Source organism: Amblyomma americanum, chromosome 6 (genome assembly GCF_052857255.1).
Source record: "Amblyomma americanum isolate KBUSLIRL-KWMA chromosome 6, ASM5285725v1, whole genome shotgun sequence".
Classification (NCBI taxonomy): Eukaryota; Metazoa; Arthropoda; class Arachnida; order Ixodida; family Ixodidae; genus Amblyomma; species Amblyomma americanum.
In genome coordinates, this window is record NC_135502.1 from 169,566,962 (window position 1) to 169,581,271 (window position 14,310).

General features: G+C 51.2%; 2 protein-coding genes across 4 annotated transcripts in view; one reads left to right on the forward strand and one right to left on the reverse strand.

Annotated features, from left to right (window-relative positions):
* Positions 1-14,310, reverse strand: part of nab (NGFI-A-binding protein homolog) — an 867,324-nt gene that overhangs the window by 49,836 nt on the left and 803,178 nt on the right. For 2 of the 3 annotated variants that reach the window (XM_077628086.1, XM_077628087.1), the window contains 2 exons: positions 10,782-10,923; positions 10,510-10,718 (listed from right to left, as the gene is read on the reverse strand). In XM_077628086.1, coding sequence (XP_077484212.1) covers positions 10,510-10,718; positions 10,782-10,923 — 351 coding nt within the window. The remainder of the gene's footprint in view (positions 1-10,509; positions 10,719-10,781; positions 10,924-14,310) is intronic. The other variant, XM_077628088.1, reaches the window with a different exon arrangement.
* Positions 2,452-4,948, forward strand: LOC144094424 (uncharacterized). The gene is made up of 3 exons (XM_077628372.1): positions 2,452-3,380; positions 3,414-3,882; positions 4,889-4,948. Exons 1-3 carry the CDS (start codon positions 2,452-2,454, stop codon positions 4,946-4,948), a joined length of 1,458 nt encoding a protein of 485 aa, XP_077484498.1.

Sequence of the window (14,310 nt, forward strand, 5' to 3'; positions counted from 1 at the left end):
GGCTTGTGCTCGCATTTTCGCCGTTTTATCAAAGATTTTGCCGCCATCGCTCGTCGCCTCACTGACCTTCTTAAGAACGACACCCCTTTTAACTGGGGCCCTGCTCAGGAGCACTCATTTTCCTCCCTCGTTCAATTGCTAACCTCTCCGCCCGTCTTAGCCCATTTTGACCCGTCGTCTCCCACAGAGGTTCGCACCGACGCCTCCGGATATGGGATCGGTGCCGTGCTAGCCCAACGTCAACAGGGACAAGATCGCATCATCGCTTATGCCAGCCGCCTACTTTCCGCCGCAGAGCAAAATTACTCCATTACTGAGCGCGAGTGTCTCGCTCTTGTGTGGGCTGTAGCTAAATTCCGCCCGTACCTGTTAGGCCGCTCATTCGCTGTTGTCACTGATCACCACGCTCTCTGTTGGCTGTCTTCACTAAAAGATCCCACCGGTCGCCTTGGTCGCTGGGCTTTGCGCCTCCAAGAATATTCTTACTCTGTAGTGTAAATGTCCGGTCGTCACCACCAGGGCGCTGACTGTTTATCCCGGTACCCTGTGGAGCCACCTGACCTGGAAGACGCTGAGACCCTGCCCTGCCTCTTAGCTATCACTGCTCTCACCGATATCGCCAACGAACAGCGCCACGACTCATCTTTACGCCCTATCTTTGATGGCCTCCGCTCTGCAAACCGATCTCCGTCTCTGCAACTTTATGTGCTCCAGAATGGCATTTTAAATCGCCGCAATCTACGCTCCGATGGTCCTCCATTGCTGCTCGTCATACTCCAACATCTACGCTCTTCTGTCCTTGAAGAATTGCACGATCTGCCGACAGCCGGCCACCTTGGCGTGTCCCACACGTACGCTCGAGTGCGGCACCGCTTCTTTTGGGCTGGCCTGTATCGTTTCGTCAAGCGTTACGTTGCCGCTTGCGACCTGTGTCAACGTCGGAAAAGGCCCTCCACTTTACCTGCCAAGTCTCCTACAACCCATCTGTAAGGCCGCCCCTCTTTTCCAGCTGCATACCTTTGCAGAAAGCAGGACGCCGGCACACGCGGAAACCGCTCCCCAGTATAAGCGAGAGCCCCCGAGTACATACCGGGAACGAAAATTGTCGCTTGACGCACGGACCCCCCCCCCCCCACCCCCTTACGACGTGGGCTATCGCCGGAAAGGCACCCAAAGCTTCCCGCCGTGCCTCGTGAACAAAAGCGCATTCCCAGGAGGGCCATGACGGACACCTGTCATGGCGGACAGGCAGTACACGCCAAGAATGTGGAAAGACAGGCGCTAGTGAACAAAAGCGCATTCCCAGGATGGCCGTGACGGACACCTGTCATGGCGGACAGGCAAGACTCGCCAAGAACGTGGGAAGACAGGGGCGACCCTTAATCTGGTTTCCCGGAGCGACAGACGAACCCCTTCATGCTTATTAGCTGTGTCCCGCCGTCGGTAGCGCGGCAGTATCATGGGCCCTTTCGCCCCCTCCTCTGTTGCTGACGAGCGACGCGGACCGATGGTGGGTGGCGGTATGCATGCCTGAGGCAAGGATTAGCTCCGAAGGGAGAGCCTGTGGATACTCTCACTTGAGAGAGAGTGGTAGCGTTTTTGTTGTTTATTTAGTTTGTATTGTTAACAGACTCTGGGTTCGAGGCTAAGCCCAACCCAAGGGGTTGTCCCCATCTCGCATGTTATTTGTGATTGGAGAATTGATGCTTTGGGCGGGCCACTGAAAATGACCGCCCTTAGTCCTTTGTTAATCAAGTGCTTAAAAGCGCATGTAAACGGATGCAGTCCAGTCCAGTCTGAGCTGAGGCTCCATGCTTAGCATGTAATGTGATGCTACTTAGGCTCTAACCTGCCCGGTCGATGAGTAAAGTAGTGCAAAGTTTGTTCTTTTGTAAATTCAGTTCTGCTTTTTCCAGTTTAACTCTCTGTATATGTATGTTGTAAATATATGCTCTGCTGTCATCATCTACAAGCTCGCCTCCTGTTCATCTTCCAAGCCGAACGACACTAGAGGAAGGGTTTGTGAACCATCCTCGAAGAAACGGACGACTTTTGAAATTCTACTGGCGCAGCACGACAGGCTTCGGCACGTCTCATCTCAAGGCCAGGCATCGCAGTGACAACCACAGGCCATCCGACACGGAGCAGCGAGGAGCTGTCAAGGGACGACTCCACCTCGGCTGCTGCCAACGCTGGTGAAACGGACGCATCATCCGGGCTCTGGGCGGCAGACAACAGAAGATCTCCGCCGGGTGAGTGGGATTTTTTGCATTTTGTTGAGGCAGGTATGGTGGTTAGTTTGTGAGGCCCATGGTCGATACGAGGAGAACGTTAGCCGCTAAAGATAGCGAATCTAATCCTGAGAATGAAATGAGGTCGAATCCTCGCCAGGAGCAGCAATCGCTAGAGGGAGGTGTAGAAACGGGGATGGATCAGAACGAGAGAACGAATATGGAGGATGATTTCAGTGTGGAGAGCAGGTTACAGGCCGACGACCAGAGACAGACATTGTCGCTAGGCGCTACAGGAACTGATACAGAAAAAATGGCTATTCGCCGTATGGAGTTAAAAATGGAAATGGAACTACGAATGCGTGAAATTGATTCCAGGGAGCGACTGGCACTTAAGCAGATGGAGCTTGGGCTGTCCAATGGTCGAATGTCACCGCTTGGGTCGGGACAGAGTGATGAACGGTGTATAGGCTTAGATTCAATATCACAATGTGCGAAAGTCCTTAAGGGCTACAGAATGCCATGCGATGCAGATGTACCATTGTGGTTTGAGGAGGTGGAGAAGCTTTTCACTACTTTCAATGTTCCAGACAGTAGCCGAGTGCACTTAATTTTGCCGGCACTGACAGAGCGAGTCAGATACTTACTTCGTAACCTTGACCGAGCCGAATGCACTGATTACGAGGCTGTAAAAACAGCGGTTCTAGAAGAATTAAAACTCACTCCGACTGAGTACCTTGAGAGATTTGAAAAAGCAGCGAAAAGGAAGGAGGAAACGTGGGCTCAGTTTGCGTCTCGCGTGAAAACGTATTTAATGTACTACATCCAGGCTAGAGAGGTAGACTCAAAAGAGGCTTTGACCGATCTCATGGTGTCCGATCGCATTAAGGCAAGCCTCAGCCCGGAGGGCATTGAATATGTGCGCCTTCGAGAAGGAGAGAGTTGGCTGAAGCCTAAAGAAATATCAAAGGCCCTACAGACCTTCGAACAAGCAAAAGGTAAAGGGCGGGCTGCGAGACAGATTACAGTTCCAGTACTGCAAACGGGCCAAAAGCAGGGTAATGTTGAAAAACCCGCAGTAAAGTGCCACCAGTGCCATGGACTGGGCCATGTTGCTAGGAATTGCCCCCGTGTAACAGCAAATGAGCCGCGCCAGCAACAAGCATATGGGCACAGGCGGAGGGTGCAAAAGGTCGCGCTGGTAGATGAGACAGAAGGAAAGGACGCAGCGGTAAACCAAGGCGCGGTTTTAACTGCAAAAGTAGGAATGCCTATGCAAAATTCAAGGGCAGCCGCATCGAGACTACAGTTCGTAGAGCTTTTATGCGGAGACGTCTGCACAGAGGCATTGCTTGATACGGGTAGTGAAATCACGGTAATAAGAGAGAGCATACTACCGCAGGCGCTGGCGGAACCATCGGGGACAGTGAAGCTAGTGTCGGCTTCCGGCAGATCTATTCAGGCGAAATTGGCAACGATCCCTCTAAGGATATCTCATAAAGGAACAATCGCAGATGATCCAAAGATAGGCATAGTATGTGCCCTCACCAATGAGCTTACTGAGGGGGTGGACTGTTTGCTGTCGTCAGAAGACTGGCAGCTGCTTAGGAAGCACAGCGATAGAGCGTTCACAACAAGTCCTAGTACTACAGTCAGTATGGCGGCGAATCAAGAACCTAAAAATGCGGCAAATCAGAATTGTCAGGCACTGGCATGCGAAGTTGGCAGGGTACCAAATGATGACGTTCCGCGAGACGAAGCAGAGCCACCTGGGACAGAGGATGCAGTGGCACTGTCTAGCCAGCGAGAAATATTTCGAGCAGCGCAGCTCGCTGACGAGAGCTTGAGGAAGGCATGGGAAAATTCTAAGCACGGAAAGGCGGGTATGTTCGTTACTGAGAGAATTCTATACCATTGGGACTCAATAGCGGGCACTAAAGTGCGACAACTGGTGCTTCCGCAAGAAAGACGAAAGGAAGTTCTGTCCTTGGCGCACGAATCGCTGTGGGGTGGACACCTGGGTCCAAGGAAGACCAAGGCCCGCATAAAGTACAACTTTTATTGGCCTGGTATGGAAAAAGAGATCTCACAGTACTGCCAGTCTTGTCATGGGTGCCAAATACGCTCAGACCGGCGTCACTAAGACAACATACCCATCACCCCATTGACTCGGCCTGAACACCCCTTTCAGGTTGTTAACGTAGATGTCATAGGGCCTCTTGACACGCCATCTGGAAGGGGTCACAAATATGCTCTGTGCCTTGTCGATTTATGCACGAGATGGCCAGAAGTCGTATGCCTTCGTTCCCTGACTGCAAAGGCTGCGTGTGACGCCCTTTTAGAAATATTCAGTCGAACCGGAATTCCGCAGACAATCTGTTCGAATCAGAGAACAAATTTTAAGGCTCAACTCACGCAACGGATGCTAGAAAAATTAGGTTGTTCCCCTGGATTTTCTACCCCAGAACATCCTGAAAGCAATGGCACCGTGGAAAGGTGGAATCGGGTGCTTAAGAATATGCTGTTTCATGTCATAGAAAAGTACCCGCATAATTGGGATAAGCTGCTCCCTTTTGTGTTGTGGGCTTACCGCGAAGTTCCCCACGACACTACGGGCGTAGCACCCTTTCAGCTTTTGTATGGCCGAAACCCGACAGGTCCGCTTACGGTTCTTCGCCAAACGTGGGCAGGAGAAGTCAGTGTACCAGCGACGCTAAGGGAGGAGCCAGCTAAATACTTGAAACAGCTACGGGAAAAGTTTGAGCTAGCGGCCAGTGTGGCTGGGCTCACAAGCACGGTGCGACAGGCTAGCTACGCAGAAGCCTACAACAGAAGGACGCGGAACAAAGTCTTTAACGTGGGCGATCAAGTGCTCATTTTTGACACAGACCGCACCACTAAGATGGCCCCGAAGTGGTTCGGTCCCGTCACAGTAATTGGGTGTGAGAGACAACATTCGTATCGGGTACAGAACGAACAGGAAAAGATCAGTGGTGCACGCCAACCGGATGAGACCGTACTATGCGAGGGCGAGCCATATTGGGGTGGTGTTTGATGACGATCATGAGTTTGGGGAAGTACAGTGCGCGCCACAAGTTGCGCCACCGCTACTAGACGAGGAACTAATACCATTAGAAAAGTTAGCCCACCTACGGGAGCAGGAGCAGAATGAAGTGCGAAGACTGTTCACAAAGCACCGCTCACTTTTCGATGGCAAGCCGGGACTGGCAAAAGTAGGCGTACACCGAATTGAGCTAGAAGAAGGGTTCAAACCGAAAAAACCTTTTCCTTATCGGGTGCCTGAATTACTCAAGAAAGAAGTAAGCCGCCAAGTGGAGTAGTTACTTCAGTTAGGATTAATTCATCCTGTAGAAAGTGAATTTGCACACCCAGTTGTGTGCGTGGGAAAGAAAGATGGGTCGGTGCGAATGTGTATTGACTACCGAACTTTGAATGCAGCAACTCGTTCAGACGAGTTTCCGATGACTAACTCCCAGGAGCTAATTTTTCGGGTCGGCCGCGCGCAGTTTATCACGCTAGTGGATTTAAAGCGTGGCTACTGGCAGGTACCGATGGACCCGCACAGCCAAGCGCTTACCGCATTTGTGACGCATGAGGGGCAATATGCGTGGACAGTAATGTCCTTTGGGCTAAAGAACTCTGCAGCGACCTTCCAAAGAATAGTCAATACGCTCCTATCTAAGAACCAAGACTACGCCACTGCATATCTGGATGATATAGCAATTTTCTCCAATACTTGGAAGGAACACCTAGAGCACATCAATGCTATCTTTTGGCTGCTTAGAAGGGCCGGACTAAAAGCTAGCCCTGAAAAATGTCAAGTAGGACAGCCTCACATTCGCTATCTAGGACACATAGTGGGTTCAGGGACGCATGCACCTGACCCGGAGAAGATATCCGCCATAAAAGGCTTAGTGCAGCCTAACACAAAGAAAGAGCTGCGAAGCTTGCTAGGACTATGTGGATATTATAGAGAACATGTCCCTAGATACGCTGAAATAGCTGGCCCCCTAACGACTTTGACCAAGCGGGGCGTTCCCAGCTTGATCCCGTGGCCAGAAGATGCGCAGCGCGCATTAGAAGAGCTGAAAGACTCGCTCTGCAGAGCAGTGGCATTGAGCACTCCACAACCTCACCAACCGTATTGGCTTTTCACTGACGCATCAGCGACGGCTGCCGGGGCTTGCATGGCACAAATGACAGAAGAGGGCAAAGAAAGGCCTATAGCGTTCGCGAGTCCGCTTCGACGCGACTCAGGCGAGATGGTCGACCATAGAGCGCGAAGCGTTCGCTATTATATGGGCTCTTAAGAAGTTCGATTATTGGCTCTTTGGCGCTGTGGTCAATGTCGTCTCTGACCACAACCCCCTGTCATACTTGACGACGTGCACTCCACACGGGGCAAAATTGGCTAGATGGGCGCTGGCACTCCAGCGTTATAACATAACGGTGAAACATAGAAAAGGCACCAAGAATGGAAACGCAGATGCGCTATCCAGGCTCCCCAACTTGACATGGGAGCCAGTCGGTACCACCATGCCAGCCTAGACAAGGCGTGAATGTTCCCACTCAACCGACGCTCGATGAGCAGGGTGCCGTGTGTTGAAGTCGGGCACTTACGAAGAGACTTCTGCCTGGCGTCTACATAGAACGGTGCCCGTGAGTGTTGTGCGCAGACTTGTGAACAGTGAACAATGTGGGTTTGTGTGTGCTTCAAATGTGGACTCTGCGCAGTGCATGATGTGGCTGCCCGTTCAGCGAACTGCACAGCAGCATGCACCAATGTTGTGCCTTGTAGTTTTTTTGTTATTGATTGTTTCTTTGCTTTGGTTCTCGAAGATTTGAGTACCCAGGAGAAACTCTGCCCCGAGAGGGCTGACATTTGTAATGTGAAAGTGTTGCGGCCTCTTTGTTAGGAAGCATAAACGAGCTGATAGCAAGCTCGGTTTATACTCTTAGAGGGGGCGTGTAAGGCCGCCCCTCTTTTCAACCTGCATACCTTTGCAGAAAGCATGACGCCGGCACACGCGGAAACCGCTCCCCAGTATAAGCGAGAGCCCCCGAGTACATACCGGGAACGAAAATTGTCGCTTGACGCACGACCCCCCACCCCCTTACGACGTGGGCTATCGCCGGGAAGGCACCCACAGCTTCCCGCCGTGCCTCGTGAACAAAAGCGCATTCCCAGGAGGGCCGTGACGGACACCTGTCATGGCGGACAGGCAGTACACGCCAAGAATGTGGAAAGACAGGCGCTAGTGAACAAAAGCGCATTCCCAGGATGGCCGTGACGGACACCTGTCATGGCGGACAGGCAAGACTCGCCAAGAACGTGGGAAGACAGGGGCGACCCTTAATCTGGTTTCCCGGAGCGACAGACGAACCCCTTCATGCTTATTAGCTGTGTCCCGCCGTCGGTAGCGCGGCAGCATCATGGGCCCTTTCGCCCCCTCCTCTGTTGCTGACGAGCGACGCGGACCGATGGTGGGTGGCGGTATGCATGCCTGAGGCAAGGATTAGCTCCGAAGGGAGAGCCTGTGGATACTCTCACTTGAGAGAGAGTGGTGGCGTTTTTGTTGTTTATTTAGTTTGTATTGTTAACAGACTCTGGGTTCGAGGCTAAGCCCAACCCAAGGAGTTGTCCCCACCTCGCATGTTATTTGTGATTGGAGAATTGATGCTTTGGGCGGGCCACTGAAAATGACCGCCCTTAGTCCTTTGTTAATCAAGTGCTTAAAAGCGCATGTAAACGGATGCAGTCCAGTCCAGTCTGAGCTGAGGCTCCATGCTTAGCATGTAATGTGATGCTACTTAGGCTCTAACCTGCCCGGTCGATGAGTAAAGTAGTGCAAAGTTTGCTCTTTTGTAAATTCAGTTCTGCTTTTTCCAGTTTAACTCTCTGTATATGTATGTTGTAAATATATGCTCTGCTGTCATCATCTACAAGCTCGCCTCCTGTTCATCTTCCAAGCCGAGCGACACTAGAGGAAGGGTTTGTGAACCATCCTCGAAGAAACGGACGACTTTTGAAATTCTACTTCATCTACGTACCTCCGGAACCTTTTCACCGTGTTGGCCTCGACCTTCTTGGCCCTTTTCCCACGTCCCTCTCCGGCAACAAGTGGATCGCTGTCGCAACTGATTATACGACTCGGTACGCCATCACGCGTGCTTTGCCTACCAGTTGCGCTACCGATGTCACCGATTTTCTTCTCCAAAACGTCATTCTTCACCATGGCGCCCCTCATCAACTGCTCACCGACCATGGTCGTTATTTTCTGTCCCGAGTGATTAATGACATTCTTCGTTCGTGTGCCACGCAGCACCAGCTCGCGATAGCTTACCATCGACAAACCAACGGGCTTACGGAACGGTTCAATCGCACGCTCACCGGCATGTTTGCAATGTACGTCTCGCCAGACCACCGAGATTGGGACGCTGCCTTGCCTTATGTGACTTTTGCGTATAACTCTTCACGGCATGACACAACCGGCTATTCCCCTATCTACCTTTTGTTTGGTCGGCACCCCATCTTGCCTTTGGACACACTCATGTCGACTTCTTCAGTCGCCGCCACTGCTTGCGCTCAGGACGCCATCGCCCAGGCCTCGCTGGCGCGCCAAATAGCCCGCAGTCGGCTCCGTGCCTCACAAGCTTCCCAGAAGTCCGCCTACGACCGCCATCACCGGGCGGTCGAATATGAACCCGGATCACTCGTCCTTCTCTGGACGCCGTCACGCAGCGTCGGTCTGTCCGAGAAGCTCCCTTCTCACTACCGGGGCCCTTACCGTGTGGTGCGCGTGTCACCAACGAGAACTATGAAATTGCACCCCTTGCGTGCTCGCCATCGTCCTCTGGCCCCTTCACCGACGTCGTCCATGTCTCCCGCCTAAAACCTTATCACGACGTTCACACGTCGACACTCTAACGCCGAGACGGCGTCTCATCAGCCGGGGGTCCTGATGCGGGAAGACGACGACGAGACTGAGCGAGTGAACGTGTGGTCGAAGACGAAGACAACAAAGTTCTGACTGTGTTCTGAGTGCCGCTCGTAGCTGTTCCTTCGCTGGTGTACATAGCTGTAAATATATTTTTTCCCGGAACAATATGCTCCCGCAGGGAGCATATACAGGAACACTAGAGCGTATCCTCCCGTCTGTGTTTGCATACGATAAACTAAAGGTGGGAAATGTGAGAAATGCTGTAACGTGCCAAAAAAAATACCTGCGTTTAGCGTACATAAGCGTGCATACGCTTATGGCACGTAGACAGCGTCAATTATTGTTCTTTTCTAACCATATCTCTACGTCGCAAGCGCCGGCGTTGCGGCTAAATTCGCTCGCTCTCGCCGCCGAATGTCCAAGTGTGAACGAGCCATAAAGCTGTACTAAGGCTAAGAAGTAAAACGTAGCTTTGTATGACCACGTTGACATGTTAACAGTGGACGCAAAGCTATTTTCGCTGGCGTCGCCTCGACTGCCAGGAGCACTGAGCCGGGACAGACCAGTTTGGTGTAGTTGCCAGACTTCATGCGTGCGAGTAGACTAAAAAGTCCGCAGTCACCGCCAGAAGATATGTTCTCGCAATTCTCGCGCGATTCGGTCCGCGTACCATGCGCGGGCCTCGTACACCGGAAGCGAAATTCCACGTGACCGCTAGTCCGCGGGCCAGAACAAGTCCGTGGTTCGTCGTCTGGATACACCTTAAAGATACAAAATCTGCACTGATTTCTTCAGGTGAGTGGACACGCCGGTGACACGCCCCAAAGCAAAATATAACCGCTTACTGCGCCTTCATTTGGCTCACGCATAAATAAACCGTAGGGTAGTATTTTTTTCTTATTAAGCAAATCATTCAATAGCGAAGTGTGCAGTAACATCCACGCTGTCTTACTATGGCCGCTAAAAAAGCCAAGAGATCAGGTTCGATTTTAATCGAAACAATCCTAGTTATTTAGGGGAATTTATTTAGCACACTTATTACCCCTTCGTAGAAAAATTTTACATACCCCCCACCTTTTGCCAAACTTGATTGATTTCATCCGATTCATTCCATCTTAATTGGAAAAAAATTTTAAGCACTTTGGCAGGCGGGATTCCCTGCGCATGTGTGCATAGAACTCGGGGCCCACAGGCGTGCTTGCTACATGAGGTTGCGCAGACTCAAACATGCCCCCTTCGCATATGGAGGCAGCAAGAGCAGATTACACGTCGCCAAGAGCGACAGAAGCGCTTGCGAGAAAGGGAGCGTCGCATACTTGTCTATGCGTCTCAGCTGCTTGGAGAGCTCGCTCTGCTCGTTGATGAGCTGCATCTGCTGCGTGGAGATGTGCTCCAGCTGGGACTGGAGCTGCGGCACGGCCCCCACGTTGGGCGGCAGGTCTCGGGACGCCTGCAGCCGAGCCTTGAGCTCCTCCTGCTGGCGGCCCAGCAGCCGCAGCTGCTCGCAGATGCCCTCCAGCCGCTCCTGGGCCCCAGCCGCACCGTTAGGCCCCGTCCGGCACAGCTGTCGCGCGGTGTGACCACTCACCTGCCTCTTCTTCTTCTCCTCCTCGATGTGCGCCTTCTCCAAGGGCGGCGGCTCGAGCCGGGCGCGCTTTCCCGCCGGCGGCTCGTCGTCGAACGGCGGCTTGGCCCCGCCGTAGCACTGGCTCCTGCACGAGTCGTCAGCACTGCCAAGCCTGGTTAACGCCGCTGCCACCCAAGCACTGCGCTTATGCTGCTGCTGCGCACACGCGCGCGTTCCTTTTCCCCGCGCCACTGGCCGTGAAAGGTGCATGGCTGCCGTAGCCAGTGCTGCCAAAACAGCGAGCCAAGGGAGTTTGCTAACCGCAAGCTGTCTCCATAGCCGCGTGCATGATGGAGGAACTTCAAACATGTGCGCGCAAAGGTGGAATGAAAAGTGTGTCGCACCAACTACGTCCGCCGAAGTCACCGCGACGACAGTTTCAGACAACAGACAACCTTTCACAACGCCCCTGGGCTGACCTCCTGAATCCACGAGATGCCACGTAAGCGAGTCGCGAAAATTACCCCCCACCCCCTCCCATGCTGGGCTCGCTTTCCTGAGAGTGCTGACAATACCGTGGAAGTTGGCTGTGCCAGCTACGAACGAACTTACAATATCGCTCATAAAAACGCCGTTGCTAAGGCGGATACAGAAGGCACTAAAAAGTGGTGCTAGTTGTTCTGGACTAGTTAGGCAGCGGCAGCTATATTCCTTCCAAATCCGGTGTCGGGGCGAGGAGGAATTCGGTGCTCTGGTAAAAAAGAAAAAAGCTGCACAGCCAACGGGGGCTCCTCCCATGGCTGTGTGAGCGCGGCCTTGCGCTTACCCGAACATGCGCACAGAGAAGGAGCCCACGAGTGGGATTTCACGCACGCATAGAGAGCAACTGCACGACGATAGAACAACTCGTTTGTTCATGGTACATTTCCCACCATAAAGGCCCGCGCAAAAGCCCGAAGCATCGGTTAGTTTTGCCCACGGCCCAGCGGCTCAGTTCCGCGAGCACAGCTTGAGGCTAATAAATTACGTTGAGCCAGTAAACTGATCACAACTGACGAAAAAAATGAAGGTTACAGTGCAACTGTGAACTTCTCACAGCGACGGTAAAAATAGAGGTTATCGCTTGACCTGTAAAAGTTATAAGGCACACCGTAGCTTCAAAAAAAAATATCGGTGCAGAAAAATTTTCATATCTGCACATCTAGTAAGGGTTACCAGGATTGGAGTGTACATTGAGTTAATAATACGTGCACTGAGTCCGCGCAGCACAGGCGTGTGCTATGTTGCATTCTCGAGCCAAGCAGTCAAACGCTCTATCTACGCGGCGGGTCAGAGTGCGGTGAGCAAAGGGAGCCACCGAATGGTGCGGCACACCAATGCGGTGGCCTCGGACGACGTGCGCTGAACGGCTGTGGTCAACAGAGTCAAGAGACTTGCTTTTATCCGCGAACAGGAAGCGCCTATTGCAACACACCACAGCCCTAGCCAAGGCCCAGGCTGGCAACACTGTCATCGGCGCCTGGCTGCAGCAGCACACTGGGCGCGTTGTGGCGCTTCGTATGCCTATTAATCGCTCCCCCACCCCATTCTTCTCCTGTCTCCAGCCCTCTACGCAATTGATATTTCTAATTTGATTGCAAACTCATAATACAGGCGAAGTGTTCCCCATTGGGCTGTTCGGCAAAAAGGACGACGCAGTGAATCGCAGCCAAGTTCTATTCGCGAGGGTGCCTCGCATACTCGCTCTAATTTCAAAGAAGCACATAACAACAGAAAAAAAAAATATTCTTTGCTTATAGACATCTGATTCACTGCTCCTCACCGCATGACACATAATATCTTCCCCTTCTTCGCAATGACGAACACAGAATTCGTGCTGGAAAAGAACGGAACTAGGATAGCCAGAAAAAGTAGTGCGAAGAGGGCGTCTCTTGTAGAGAAAACTGGTCCTCTTGCGCACGAATGCCTCAGGGAAAAGCTGGGCACTGTGATCGCCGTCCTGGAAGGTTCCATACGCCGTAGAGGAGCACCCTCCAGGAAAGGATTGGTTCCATGCATGGAGGGAGGATTCATGGACCGGTGTTATAAGCACTCAATGCCCGTGCTGCGTTCTCGGAATCAGCTGAAGCGGAACGCACAATCGCCGCAGTCTGGCACAGGGTAAATCCACCAGCATCCGATGAAGGATACGCAGCAAAGTCAGTTCATCAACATCAGCCTTACTGCGTCCGCTGCAGGACAAAGTTCTCTCCCGAATGTATTAAATTCACCTTGTTCTGTGCGAGCAGAGGCCACCCTATCCGAGCAAGCTTCTTAATCTCATCAGCCCACCTAACTTTCTGCCACCCCCTGCTATGCTTGTCTTCTCTTGGTATCCAGTCTCTTACATCTAACGACCGTAGGTTACCTTATCTTCGCATTACATGCCCTGCCCAAGCCCATTTCTTTCTTTTGATTTCCGCTACGATGTCATTAACTAGCGTTTGTTCCCTGACCCATTTTGCTCTTTTCGTGTCACTTAACCTTACACTTGTCATTTACATCTCCATAGCTCGCTGCGTTATCCTTAGCTTAAGCTGAACCCTTTTGGTTAGCATCTCTACCCCGTAAGTGAGCACCGGTAAGATACAGCTGTTCTAAACTTTTCTCTTGAGGAATATTGGTAACCTGCTATTCATGATCTGAGAGAACCTGCCAAATGCCCTCCACCTCATTCTTATCATTCTAGTTATTTCCCTCCCGTTATCCGGGTATGCGATCACTACCCGCCCTCAGTGGACGTATTTCCTTACCACTTCCATCACATGGCTACCAATCGTAAACTGCTTTTTCCTTCCAAGACTGTTGAACATAACTTAGGTTTTCTGCATGTTAATTTTTAGACCCATCGTTCTGCTCTGCCTGTCTAACTCATTGATCATATTTTGAAATTTATTTATTTATTTATTTATTTATTTATTTATTTATTTATTTATTTATTTATTTATTTATTTATTTATACTGCTAACCCCATTTGATGTTGAGGCAGGAGGCCATAGTTAAGTCAACATGAAAGCGGTCTAGTATTAATGAGAACATTCAACTGATCATCATGTTAAAAAAACAACAGATGGCAAAACGGAAATACAACACAGCTATAACGTAAACAATGCAATAGTACACGAAATAAACATATTATCGGTATAATTAAACAAAGAACAAAAATGTGGGAAATAATGCTACTTTTTAGGATATACAGACTATGAGTAAGCAACATATATTATAACAAATCATACTCACTTACGACGCGTTGACCTTGCTTCGGAAAGGGAAATGTATTTAGTAGTGTCCAGTTTTAGATGTCCATTAATTAGTTGAAACATAACTTTCAGCCGCGCGAGTTTAGCATGAGTCTGCAATGATTTGATCCCTTCTGCTCTCATTACTTCAGTACAGTAGGGTGGCTTTTTGGGCTTGTTGGTAGTACGTAGCTTCAAAACACTGTAGGGCGAACAAAGACGAGGACAAAAAGAACACAAGGAACACCACAAGCGCTAACTTCAAACAAACT

Bases quoted from the DNA above. Each gene is read 5' to 3' on its own strand.
- LOC144094424 (XM_077628372.1), top strand. From the start codon at position 2,452: ATGGAGGATGATTTCAGTGTGGAGAGCAGGTTACAGGCCGACGACCAG. The intron at 3,381-3,413 runs GCGCCAGCAACA...GCACAGGCGGAG, and splicing joins CGTGTAACAGCAAATGAGCC to GGTGCAAAAGGTCGCGCTGG. The intron at 3,883-4,888 runs GTCAGTATGGCG...GAAACCCGACAG, and splicing joins CAACAAGTCCTAGTACTACA to GTCCGCTTACGGTTCTTCGC.